This window comes from Gracilinanus agilis, chromosome 4, assembly GCF_016433145.1.
Source record: "Gracilinanus agilis isolate LMUSP501 chromosome 4, AgileGrace, whole genome shotgun sequence".
Lineage (NCBI taxonomy): Eukaryota > Metazoa > Chordata > Mammalia > Didelphimorphia > Didelphidae > Gracilinanus > Gracilinanus agilis.
Genome location: NC_058133.1, coordinates 2,286,909 through 2,299,901, shown reverse-complemented (window position 1 = coordinate 2,299,901; position 12,993 = coordinate 2,286,909). Strand labels below are relative to the sequence as shown.

The 12,993-nt window shown below is 48.9% G+C and overlaps 1 protein-coding gene across 1 annotated transcript in view; it reads right to left on the bottom strand.

Annotated features, from left to right (window-relative positions):
- LOC123247846 (choline transporter-like protein 5) overlaps positions 1-12,993 on the bottom strand; it is a 99,545-nt gene that overhangs the window by 69,394 nt on the left and 17,158 nt on the right. Inside the window, exons 4-7 of the mRNA XM_044676892.1 lie at positions 4,352-4,480; positions 3,916-3,976; positions 2,233-2,356; positions 201-284 (exon numbers count right to left, since the gene is read on the bottom strand). Coding sequence (XP_044532827.1) covers positions 201-284; positions 2,233-2,356; positions 3,916-3,976; positions 4,352-4,480 — 398 coding nt within the window. The remainder of the gene's footprint in view (positions 1-200; positions 285-2,232; positions 2,357-3,915; positions 3,977-4,351; positions 4,481-12,993) is intronic.

The window sequence follows — 12,993 nt, the reverse complement described above, 5'->3', positions numbered from 1 at the left end:
GCATGTAAGAATGAGAGTGCCCGGGGAGTGGAGTCAAAGGACCCAAACCCTGAACCACTCTGTAACTGGGAAACAGAAAACAACAGCAGGAGGCAGGGAGGAACTCCAGGAAGACACAGGCAGAAAGGCCAAGTCAGAGCATCACCCAGAGACAGGGTGGGTGGAGCAGGGGAGGGAGAGGCTGACAAGGAACCACTTACACGATAATCCAATCCCAAGCGCTTGTAAAATCTTCAACGATTTTTAAGCCCATCGTCCTCATCTTAAGGAGCAGGCTGATGCCTCTGCATTCAAGGAGAAGAGAGAAGAAGAAGAAGAAGAAGAAGGTGTGAAAAAGCAGCTTTCTGGCTTGCCCTGAAAAGAAATGCTGTTAATGCAGTGAACAGACTGCACGAGCTGCTTTTTAATGTCTCTTTGCAAAAAGCTACTCTTGGCGATGTTTGCTCGTTGGTCCAGCTCCAACGTCCATGCAATCCCCCCCTTAGAAAGCCTGCGCGTCCTGGGAGCATCCCGGAGGAAAGTAGCACCCCAGGACATCAGGCAAGTGCGAGTTTATTGGTCTTCTCAGCGGGGGGAGGGGGGCCCAAAAGAGCCCCCAGAGAAGCGGAGTTCAGGGGCCACTCGCTCGGCAGGAAGCACCAGCCTTAAAGGCATCCTCAGTGCCACCCATTTGGGAGCGACTTCAATGGCAATCCTTGAGTAACGAGACAACCGCAGTGAGATGGACGGGTGGATACAGGCAAGGCTAGACAGCACGTCTTGTGGGTAAGGCCCTAAGGTGAGTAGCCTGGATCGATGGACTTTGAGGCCAGGCCACATTCGGACCCCAGAACCACTTGGATTGCCCTGTTTAAGTCAAGCATGTCTTATCTGCCCGATTTCTCTCTCAGATGGTTTATTTTATTATCATTTTAAGTACAGAAAACCAGGAGACTTTGGACATGGTGCGTCTGGTGCTGACCCGAGAGCTTCGATTTCTGGGAGTCGGGGGGTTTTAACCTGTTTTTACCAGACAGAAGTAAATAAGCTTTGCTCTTGTCACAGGACCAAGGTTTGGAGCTGGAGGGCCCTTCCAGGCCTTTGAACCCAAACTCCTTGTTTTACAGATCAGAAAATGAAGGAGCCAAAGAAACTGAGGGATGTGCCCAAGGTCCCTTGGTTAGCAAACGGCCAGGGCCTCCGGCTCCAAAGCGGGCACCTCCCACTCTGCCTCCGCTCTGCCTGAATTCCTACAAACTTTCGGGAAAGACCAACGAATGCCTCCAAAAGGTGTTCACAAAACTTTTCACTTCCTCATTTAAACCCAGCAACCCTGGGCATGCTGGTGTATGGATTCAAGGGGGCACACACAATAGCACTAGGAGGTGGCACATGCCATGCACAGGCAGGGCTGCTAGACAATCCTAAATCCATAGAGAGATGTCACTTTAATGATCTCTTCCCGGTGGCACCCTTGCTCTGTCTGTCTGAATGTCTGTCTGTCTCTCTGTTTCTGTCTGTCTGTGTGTGTCTCTCTCTCTATCCCTCTCTGTCTCTGTCTCTTTCTGTCTGTCTGACTGTCGGTCTCTGTCCATCTGTCTGTCTGCTTCTGTCTCTCTCTCTGTGTCCCTGTCTGTCTGTCTGTCTGTCTGTCTCTCTCTCTCTCTCTCTCACACACACACACACACACACACACGTATTTCGGATCCCTCGCTAATGCCACCTAACGTGGCACAAGTACACTCATGACACTGTTTGGAGGTGGGGGATGGAGAGGGCTCAGACTCCAGTCTCGAGGAAAGGAGTCTAGTGCAGGGAACAAGGTCCAGCCTTGGAGGCAGCGTTGCCTGGTCTAAGTCTTGCCCTGCTATGGACCCAGGGACCAGACAATTCACTTCTTTCTGCCATCTCCCCACCCCAATGAGACCCGAGGATGGGGCCATAAGCCAAGCCTCGAAGGGAATCTCCGAGGGCTGCCGGAGGCGCGAGGCTGGCCAATGATTCCGCGGACATCTGTTCTGCCTGGCTCCTGCGCACGGAGGCCCTCTGGCTGACCAGTCACCCCAAGCTCAGCCTCGCGCCCCGACTTCGCTAAGCGTACATTTGGGCAGCTGCTTCCCGTCCCCCAATCCCGCCTGATGTTAACAGCTTCTTGGCTCCACTCCCCGGTCCTCCGAGAAGCCCCAGCCCCGAGCTTGGGCCATGAGCGGAGGGTCCCATCCAAAGAGAAGCCGAGGAGAGCCGCAGACATACTTAGCAGCTTCCTGGAGGTCGGAGATATTTCTCAAGGTTCCAATTCCATCAACGAACGTGGTCAGGTTTCTCACTGTCACCATGCCATTTTGAATAGAAAAGTCAGGGAAGCATCTCTTGAAAACTGTACAAAAGAAATGGAAAGGACGGGAGTCACTCCTCTGGCCCCAACCCACGCCAGGACCCCTTCAGATGCCCCCACCCCCTCCCTACTCAAGCATCCGGCCCTTGTTAGGTCACGGGTAGGCGAGCCAGTGCAGAGAGCCAAGTGCCCCATCCTTGCCAATGGGAAGATTGCCTGACGGTCCGAAAGCTAAGAGGGAACCTACAGCCTGCTGCCTGTCCTGCCGCGAGACTGCTGGGTGGCCCCCTTGAGCACAAGGTACGCATGACACAGGAAAGAGAGATGGAAATAATATTTATTGCCCCGATTAAAAAATAATTTAATAACCAGGTCAGACTGGATTTTTTGGAGGGGAAGCCTGTTTTCTCATAGGGAAAACGTAGATGCCCCTTCAACCAATCCCTGACAATTAAGTCCCCCTAACAAAATAAGAGCCGAGTCCCCATTTGGGCATCTAAAGCAATGGAGGCTTGATCTTTTTGATGTCATGGCCATCCGACCCTCCTCCAGCTCTCTTTCCTCTTTATGGGTTTCCAGAGATCACGACAGTTCATTCTGAAGCCATAAAACAGGAGTTTGATTTTGCTGATGAAAGTGACCCTGACGAGGGTTTTCTCAGAATCTGATATTTTCGTGCTGATTCTAATTGAACAGTGCCCACGGCTAAGTACTGGGATGATGAGATGGCCTCCAAGGTCCCTTCCAGCTTAGAGGCAGGAATCTGTGATTTTGGACCCCAAACAAATGGAACAAAAGCACCGTCTCTCCCCAATTCATCTAAGAAGGCAAGAAAGATCAGATCAGAAGGAGTTTATCTTGTGGGCAGCTGGGTAGCTCAGTGGATGGAGAGCCAGGGCTAGAGATAGGATGTCCTGGGTTCAAATCCGGCCTCAGACACTTCCCAGCTGGGTGACCCTGGGCAAGTCCCTTGACCCCCATGGCCCACCCTTACCACTGTTCCACCAAGGAGCCAATACACAGTATTGACTCCAAGAGGGAAGGTGAGGGCTTAAAAATTTTTTTTAAAAAAGGAGTTCATCTTCAGAGGCGTCTGTTCTGGGAAGAGCCACAAATGACTCCTCCTTACACATCAGGATGTGATCCAGGGACGATTAAACAGGTTTTTAAAAAATCGATCAGTAGCAACAAAAAATGGCGAGTCTTTGTTATGTCCTTCCTGACTCATCCGGTCTACAGACAGGGCACTGCAGTGGATCTGGGAGCTCCCTAATACGGATGGGCACTTTGGCTAGTGATTCAGCTTTTGGTTCATCCACGCCTGCCCATCCTGCCCACTGAGCATGGATTCTACTCATTTAACGTGGCTCCCACAGATGTACTGGATCGCCCTTTGGATTCCTGTTCTGGTACTGCGTGGCCCTGGGCGAGTGACTAGAGCTTCTGGACCTGTCTAGGAACGGAGCGTGTTGAATCCAGCTTTCCTTCTCAGGTTCCTTTTGAAGCAACGGTTTGCTCAGGAAGGTACCCACACGGCCCCCTTGTGGAGACCAAGCCCCAAGCCCCAAGTCTGCATTTCAGAGACAAGAGCGATCACTCACAAGGTCTGCTGGGAATAATCAATGACGGGCAGTCTTCATCCCGAAAAACGGAGGGTGCGGGCTGAAAGCAAAGGAAGAATCTGTCAGGTTACTTTTAGCCTTAATGTGGAAACCCTGAAATCTGTCCCTCTTTTAAAAAGGGACAGCCTAACACACTCGCCATCTAGTTCCTTCCCAGATCTGGGCTCCCACAGATGGGCTGCTCTGAATCGTTCTCAAGCTGCTTCTTGCTCTGCTCGCTAAGGCGCACGTCAGCAGGGCTAATGCCGTCCACCATAGCCAGCCCTACCTTGGACGCCACGGCATGGTCCTTGGGCAACGGCTCCGCTACAAAGACTGGGCTCTTGACGGAGGCAAAGAAGCTGCTCGCGTTCCCCAGAAGAGCTCAGTCGGAGGGTGAACCCACTGCATTTTGGGGCTCGGCTCCCCCGCTTACCTTTAAAGGGTTGTCAAAGCCAGGCTTGCAGTACTGCTGATAGTATTCCCACTGGCTTCGATTAACCGCGTAGTTTTGTTGCACGTCTATGAAGGTCAAGAATCTGTCTGGGCACGTGGAAACGCAGACCTGTGTGAAAGAAAGAAAAGCCCCGAGAGAGACCTAAGGAGCTGGCTGGGGAAAAGACGCCCTCTCCATGCAGCTGCCAATCCAAGGGTCTCAAGGAAAATGGCAGCCTGCCTTGTTCGTGACTGCGTGAAAAAGCACATTTTCTAACAACAGCCCTCGAACCAATCTTGCAGAGACCAAAAGCTGGATCTCGGAGAGCCCAGGGCCCAGATGTCCAGAGCTGGAAGAAAGCGCAGGGATCACTGAATTCAATATTTAACTTTTACAGTAGGGGAAACTGAGGTCCAGTGTTTCATGCAAAGTCACACAATAAATGACAAAGGCACTTGGGACTCAAGGCCAGGTTTTCTAACTCCCAATAATTTATTCTTCCTACATAAGATGATACAACGGGGGGCAGCTGGGTAGCTCAGTGGATGGAGAGTCAGGCTTAGAGACAGGAGGTCCTAGGTTCAAATCTGACCTCAGACACTTCCCAGCTGGGTGTGACCCTGGGCAAGTCACCTGACCCCCATTGCCCACCCTTACCACTCTTCCATCTATGAGCCAATACACAGAAGTTAAGGGTTTAAAGAAAAAAAAGATGATACAACAGAAAGAGTGATTCTGGAATGAACAGACCAGGGTTCAAATCCCAGCCACGAGGCTACCCGTATGAACTCAAAACAATGTCATGTCCTCAAGTCTCAGTTTCTTCATTTGTGAAATGAAAGGGTTGGATGAGAAAGTCTCTGAGGTCCCTTCCAGACATAAGTCTTTCATCATATGAGAAGAAATGGAAAGAGTACAAGATCTAGGATTCGAGGACGTGGGTTCAGATCCTGCCTTTGGATACATCTATGTGTACATGAACTTGGGCAAGTCACTACACTTTCCTCATTAATCCAATGAGAGGGGTGGCCCCTCCACACTCAAGGTCTAAGATTCTAAGAAGAAAAGTAGAAAAGGTAGATGGTTTTGTAGTGAGTGAGGAGCCACTTCTGACCTCGAGTCATTCCCTTCCCTCAGTTTCCTCATCTGAAAAAAACAACAGAAACAATTATTGCTATTTCCATAGCCAAAGGATTTCTTCTTCTACAATAGCCCCTTGAGGTGGCTACTATGTCCACTTCACAAATGAGGAAATGGAGACTGAGAAATGGCTCCTGACTTGCCCAAGGCTGTCAGCAAGGTTGGGTTGGACTCAATAGCCTTTAAAGTACTCTTTGAGATCTGAATCGCCATCTCTCTTGCTAATGTAATACCAGGGGAGGCGGGACACCGAGCTGGACTGTGGTCTGAAGTTTGGGATGGATGACATTCACAGATGCTGGTGGAGGCCCAGAATGTCCTTGGGCTAATGGAAAGCAAAAGCACTTTTTGGAGCCAAATAGAGGAATCGGGTAGAGCGTCACAGTGGGGGCAGGAGGGGGGGAGTCCACCCACACGAGAAGTAATTTTGGTAAGTTCCGAGCTCAGCATTTACTCCATCAACTACGACGGAGGCATCACCCTCCTGTCCGGGACTCTATGGGGCACCGTCTGGGACCCCCAGACCTCTCTGGCTAAGGCACGCAGCTTCTTTTGCTCCCCAGTAAAGGGAGCTGGGCTAGAGGATCCCAAGGGCCCCCCGAGACTGAACCCTGAGCCCCTGAGAGTGCCACAGCACAGAGAGGGATGATGGCATTGTGGGAGACGGAAGCGCCGGTCTCAGCGCCCAGCTCCGAGCCTTACCAGCTCCGTGACCGGAGGCACTCTGGCTTTCTCAGCCCACATTCTCATCCAGGGAAGGAGAGGATTGAGGCAATGGGCGAGCACAGAGTGAGACGGGCTGGACACTTACGGTTATGGCTGGCACCCCATGGGAGACATGGAAGGTTAGGCAGGAGAGCTTGGGCAAGACGGCGTCACCCAAGGCAGGTGGTGTGCCCAGCTCTCTCCCCCTCTCTGGAGGTTAACTCTCCCCCTCGGGCCCCTCTTCCGGGTGCTGTGGCCACCATTTATGGCCCTGCAGCTCATCTTCCCTCCTTTCTTAGAGTTGAGGAGCGGCTGCCTCGTTGTCCTCTCCCCCAACTCCATCCTCCTTCCTGAGAACTTCAGAATCCATGTTGGTGTCCCCTCCACTACCCTGACCTCTTGGGCCCTCCAATGAGATGCTTCCACAACCTATCCCCACCTCACTCCACCCTGCTCCCTTTTGGTTATGCAGAGAAGTGGACGTGGTGCCCTCGGGGTGCCCATCACCCACACCGCTCTGCTTCTGCGGTCAAGAACTCCGAAATGCCTTTGGCCCATCATGGCTCACCATTCCCTCCCTCTGAAGCTTTCCTACTTCTAAGGCTGCTCTTTCCTGGCACCGTGACGCTGTTTGGCTTGGTCCATGCCATACCAACTGTTATTCCTTTACATAAGGCAGAGGATTCCTGCAATATTGGGAATGAGGGATTGAGCTGGGAGAGCCTGGGAGCAAGGAGGCTTGGTAGGAGGCTGGCGTGACAGTTTGTGTGCGTGTGCGTGTTGGAGGGGTACTGTTTAATTAGGTGATAAATGGGAGAAGAGGCAAGAAGGACTCTCAGAGATGTTTCATGGGAAAACCAAAAGGCTTTCTTGGGTAACTGACTGAGTATGCGAGAGGGGAACCTTCATTACAGAGAAGGGGAGAATGGTGATGCGGACGGCACATAAGAAGAAGTCAGAGGCGGGACAGCTTTCTCGAGAAAGATCGGGAACTCGAAGAATGGAGCATCTGAATAGGAAATCGCTTCAGTCACCCTTTTGTCTGAGCTGGAATCTCCTTCGTCTCCTGCTCGCAGCCCAGAACCTGGCACACACAAGGTGCTTAATAAATGCTGGTTGACTAACTTCTGACCTCTTTTGGAAGAGTATCACGTAGAAGAAACTCATGTTGGAGGCGACAGAATTTTTAGAACGCCGAGGAAATGATTTTCAAAACATAGCAATGAACTGATCAGCGAGCCGCTCTTTAGCACCTACCATGGTCAAAGGGTTATCAGGATCAGAGCTCAGAGCCTTCCCCAGAGCAGCAGCATTCTGGGTGAGGAGACGTGGCTTCCTTTGAGTATACAGCGGGTAATCTGAGTTTATAGCACCAGCTAATTGGGGTGCTTGGGAGGCCTCGTGAAGTGAGTTTTGAAAGCTACCAGAATTCTGAGAGGAGGAGGTAAAAAGGAAGGACATGGAGGCATGGGAGAGAGGGGCGGCCACGGGTTATGAACGAGGAAGGAAGGATTCCTAAAGAACTGGGGCAAAAAACCTCACAGATGATGTTACTTTGCATGTTAAAACAACGATGCCTGAGAAGACATCAGAAGTTAATGGACGTCCCAAGGCAGCGCAGCTCATTTTTGAAATGGATCGCATTTACCTCATTGATTTCCAAAGGTTCCTCTCCTCTCTGCCCTTCCCAGAATCTTTCCTGGTAGCGAAGATATTTTTTGTAACTTTAGCAAAACCGGTGAGATCATTTGGCTCCTCTGACAGCTCATGTAATATGCTCTATTGACCATTACACTTCCAGATGGCTCCCAGGCCCACGTTTGCCTCTGATAGATACTTCCAACTTTCGTGGAAACTCTGTCCTCTGGGACCAAACTCACAGAAGCCCATCCCCATCCCCTATGCGTTAGGTCTTCAAATAGGGGAAGGACATTATGGCTCCCTCTCTTCCTCTACCCTTTCCATGCAAAAACTGGCCATTTCCTCACGTGGCAGAGTTTGGAAGACGCTCCCTGCAAATATGGTACCTAAAGCCAACCAGACCACTGCAGGCGTGCTGACGTAGGTCAGAAGGAGCAGGGTTCAAGCTTCTCGTGTGCTGAACTGTACTAGTTTGGCATGTCCTCAGCTTCTTTGGTTCCAAAGTCCCCCGACTGCTGCATGCCAGGTGTATGGGCTACCGGATTCCCTGGGTCGTCCCCTCTTGGCCCCATCCTACATTGATGCAAGTGAAATTTTTTTTAAGCCATTTCAATACATACATCTATTGCCAATACATTTCAGCTGAAATAATGTCCAGCTGATCCAAATCCCTACAATGGAACTGCCTGAGGCATATTGTATATTAACATGATCCCCAAATTGAGATTTAGGTGGTGCATAAAGTTTATGAAGTATTTGACGTGGTCCGGCGGATGCATACTCTTTACACATGTTAACAGGATCCTCGTACCAACCCTGCAAGACAGCAGCTCTTTTTGTTCAAATCTCCCAGACTGAGGATTGGAATTCAGGTCGTTCTGGCTCCAAGCCCTGCACCGCTGGCTCGCCACCTTATTAACAAGTAGATGCACACCGGAACAGATCTGCCAGCGTCCATCCCTCACCATCCATGATGATGGAGCCACCCCTGCCTGAACGCCAACACCTTGGGACCTCGACGTAGTCGGTGAGGAAGTGGGAGAAGCACTTTAGAAGATGGCACTGAGAAGAGCGGTAGGACGTCAGCAAGTAGAAGAATGAGGAAATCCACGGTGGAGAGCGCACGGTTTCAAAGGCACTTGGATCAATAGGCAAGAACAACGAATGGACGGAAGGTTCCAACGAAGGGCCAAGATCGCAGATGAAATTGCTTTGGGATATCGAGATGTGGGATGTAATTGGTGTGGGCTTCTCTTCGGGGATACAAACTGGCATTTAGTCTATGTTCCTTGAAACTTGATCCTGCCTGGGATCACTCTTGGGGATAAAGCTCTCCCAAGGGAGCTAGAATGGCCCTCCAGACATGAATCCTGTCACCAAACCCACAGTGCAAGGCTTTCCAGATTGGGAGTGCTTGTCAGAGCAGATACTGTACTTGCACAAGCTTTTAATCCATTACTCAATTAACCAACGATGACTCCACATCATGATGAGATATTATAGGGTGACTTTAATGAAAGGGTGATTGTGGATGCTAGAATGAAAAAGAAAGGCAGACAAGAAGTCACTGATGACTTCTGCCTATCCATAGACCTATGTTACTTATCTTAATGAACCTTTGGGAAAATCGTCCATACATGCTTTGAGATTATCTTTGAGAACAGTCTGAGAAAGGAATAGGCAAGCTTCTATTCAGCATGTTCTCCTTTCCTTTTTGGGCCAAGCTTTCTTTTTAAAAATAAATCTGACAAACTAAAAATTTGGACATTTCCACAAAGAGGAAAAGAAAATAAGGTTTGTATATATTAAATACCAAATAACTATGACATGTGCATAGCTTCTTTTAAAAAAATAGAATAATTATCTAGTGTGATTTTAAAAAGAGGAAAACCAAATTGGCATTTCTAAAAACGAAAGGAAAATCATAAAAAAACAGAGAAAAAAGCAAATGACTAAAAATTGTTTTGCTCAATTAATTGACATCTCAACTGGATAAATGTTTACAAACATACTAAAACAGATGAAAAAACCAGGAAATAGAATTTCAACTCCCCAATCTCTGATGACACAAGTGAATAAACTATAAGTTAACTCCCAAAGGAAAAAAATCTCTTAGGACCCGACCCAATGAATTTGTAGGTTGTTTCTGTTTAACTTTAAAATAATAATTAATTATTGTGGGAGGCCAATAAGAAAAACAGAGTCTCAAATAGATATAATCTACTTAAAATAGGAAAATATACTATCCTATAACATTCTTTCAATGATTCAAATATTTTACTGATATCTAAACCAGGGGGAGACAAAGTAGAAAAAGAATACTATAGACATCTATTCCTAATGGATATTGGGCACAATAATATTTTTTTTTTAACCCTTGTACTTTGGTGTATTGTCTCATAGGTGGAAGAGTGGTAAGGGTGGGCAATGGGGGTCAAGTGACTTGCCCAGGGTCACACAGTTGGGAAGTGGCTGAGGCCGGGTTTGAACCTAGGACCTCCTGTCTCTAGGCCTGACTCTCACTCCACTGAGCTACCCAGCTGCCCCCTGGGCACAATAATATTAAATAAAATAATAACAGCACACATCAAAAAAAAGTGTATACTATTACCCAGTAGGATTTACACCAAGAATGGAAAGTTCATCCATTTTCAAGAAAACTATCAAGAAGGAAAGCTTTAGAAATAGCATGTTTAATTTATTATATGCTTTTTTAAAATTTAAGCTATATGTAATAGATTCATGATGTCACATATAATTCTCTTTCTACTTTATATATAAAAATATTCAGGGGTCTATTATTTGTTAAATTCAGAATAAAAATAAATTTTGAGATATTTTATTTGACATTGTCATACTGATATTGCCCTGTTAGCCAGGGTCTTAATCTGCTCTCTTCTGTGACTTTTTTCCTGATCTTTTCTTTCTTTTCACTTTGCATTCCTGTTACTCACCTACAGTTATTCTCCACCAAATACAAGCCTTCCCTTGTAACTATTAAGTATAGTCAAGAAAAACTAATTCACACAGGGGTCAAATCCAAACACATGTAGGGGAAAAGAGACGAAAAGTATAAATGGAAACAAAGAAAGGAAATGTACAATAATTATAAATGTGAATATGAATGGAATGAACCCACCTATAAAATGGAGGAAGGTAGCAGAATGCAATAGAAAGTAGAATCACAGAAATCAGAATAAGAAGAAACAGTAAAATGAAGATAAGAAAAGAATTTATTATACCTCCAAGGAGTTATAAAAATCAGGGATGGTAATCATGATATCAAACAATGCAATAGCAAAACTGGGTTTTTTAAAAGAGTTAAGCAGTAAACTTAGATTATGCTTAATAGCATTGCATCGAAATATTTAACCAAAAAGATCATTTAATGATAGGGTGAAATAGATAACAAGCCTTACTGATGATTACCAAAAGGGGATCTAAAGAAATATACACAGTTCTCAGCTGAGCATTACACTTTGTAAAATTATCTACGTGTAAGGGAGCAATGCACCCCAAATTTGGGGGTGATATTTCTGCAATGGAAATACAAATATAAGCAGAAAGACAGACAATTCCTGCCTTCAGGGAACTCATGTTCTAAGGAAGTCAGACAAGACATGGAAGAAAGCAAGAAAGCAGTTGGGGGGAATAAAGGTACCTAGTCTAGGAGTATTGAAGAGAACATCTGGGAGGAATGTCAGCAGAGTGGCTGGAAGTGAATAAAGACATATCTGGCCCGAGCACCATCCTTAAAACGGGTGAACTGGCAGGAACTAGGAGATCAGAGGAAGGGGCAACGGGCAGAGAAGGCCCTTCCACGATGTGCCCCCAGGGGTTGAGTGGTTTCTGGGATCTAGCTGAGAACCTCTGAAGGAGAGTCAGGGCAGCAGCCCAGACAAGAATGAAGACAGGGCTGACCTGGCAAAGGCCCGGAGGGACCCCCCATCAAATGTGTGCTAAATGATGCAGAACTTGGAATGGTTCCTCACCCGGTGGATTACAGAGAGGGAATCTCCCCAGGCTGGAGCACTGGGCTGAATCGAATATCGGAAGAGACTTAAATCTCCCCCTTGAGTACCCAGAGCCCAGCACCACAAGGGCACGATGGGGAGTCCTGGTTAGACAGAGCAGGCGCCTGAAGGAGGCTGGGTGTTTAGAGGGAGCCGACTGTGCTGATGGCAGTGCCTGGCGTGGAGGAGGTGCTCCATAAACACCGATTCACCTCCCTTCGCCCACCTCTGGGCGCCATGGTTTAAGTAAGACACCGACAAAGGCAGGCAAGCAGGACAGCGAAGGGCACGGAGTCCATAACCTGAGAAGTGGCCGGGGCCTGGGGGCAGCAGGAGATCTGAGATCGCTGTTTAAGAGGTAGACGGTTCTCCGGGGGAGGAAGGGTAAAGCTAGTCTTCTTGGCCCACAGGGGAGAATTAAGAGCCACGCAAAGATCCAGAGGTGTTCCCTAAGACTGGAGCTGCCTCCAAGTGGAATGGGCAACCTCCAGAGCCGCGGTGGGCTCCCCTCCCTGGAGGACCTCAGGCTGAGGCTGGATGGCCAGGGGCTGTGTGTATGCGATCACCAGGCAAAGAAAGAGAGGAGCGGGCGCTCCCGCTTCCAGGCCAGCCCTCGCAGTGGGCATCCCGGCCCTCTCCCCCCACCCCGCTCCAGCACAGGAAAGCCAGAAGAGCTCAAGTTCCCTTCCCCCTGAGGGAGAGGCAAGGGGCAGTTTGTGCCAGCTCATCTGAACCACCTTGACCACCATCCACCTCCCCCTGGCCCCCAATGGCCAAGTCCAGGCACCGAACCCAAGAGCCTTGGGCCCCCGCGGCTGCCCACTCTGTGCCCGCAGCCAAGATCCACAGAATCTCCCCCAGGCAAATGCCAGCTCCTGCCAGGGCTGTGGGCGTAGCTCCCGAGGGCCCACAAGAGAAACCAGGAGTCCAAGCAGAGTTCTTGAACCCGGCCCACATCTCGGCATTGGAAAGGATCTGCTTTTGTCCGTTGGAGTGACCTGGCCAAGGAGCCCGAGACCTTCCCTACTAGAGGCCCAGCTCGGGGCGGCAGGGACTGTGCCTGGCACAGAGCAACAGAGGAATTCCTGCTTCCCCCGTTCAGTCCCTGCCCGTCTGCTGGGGATTCTGTTCCTGTGCCAGGGC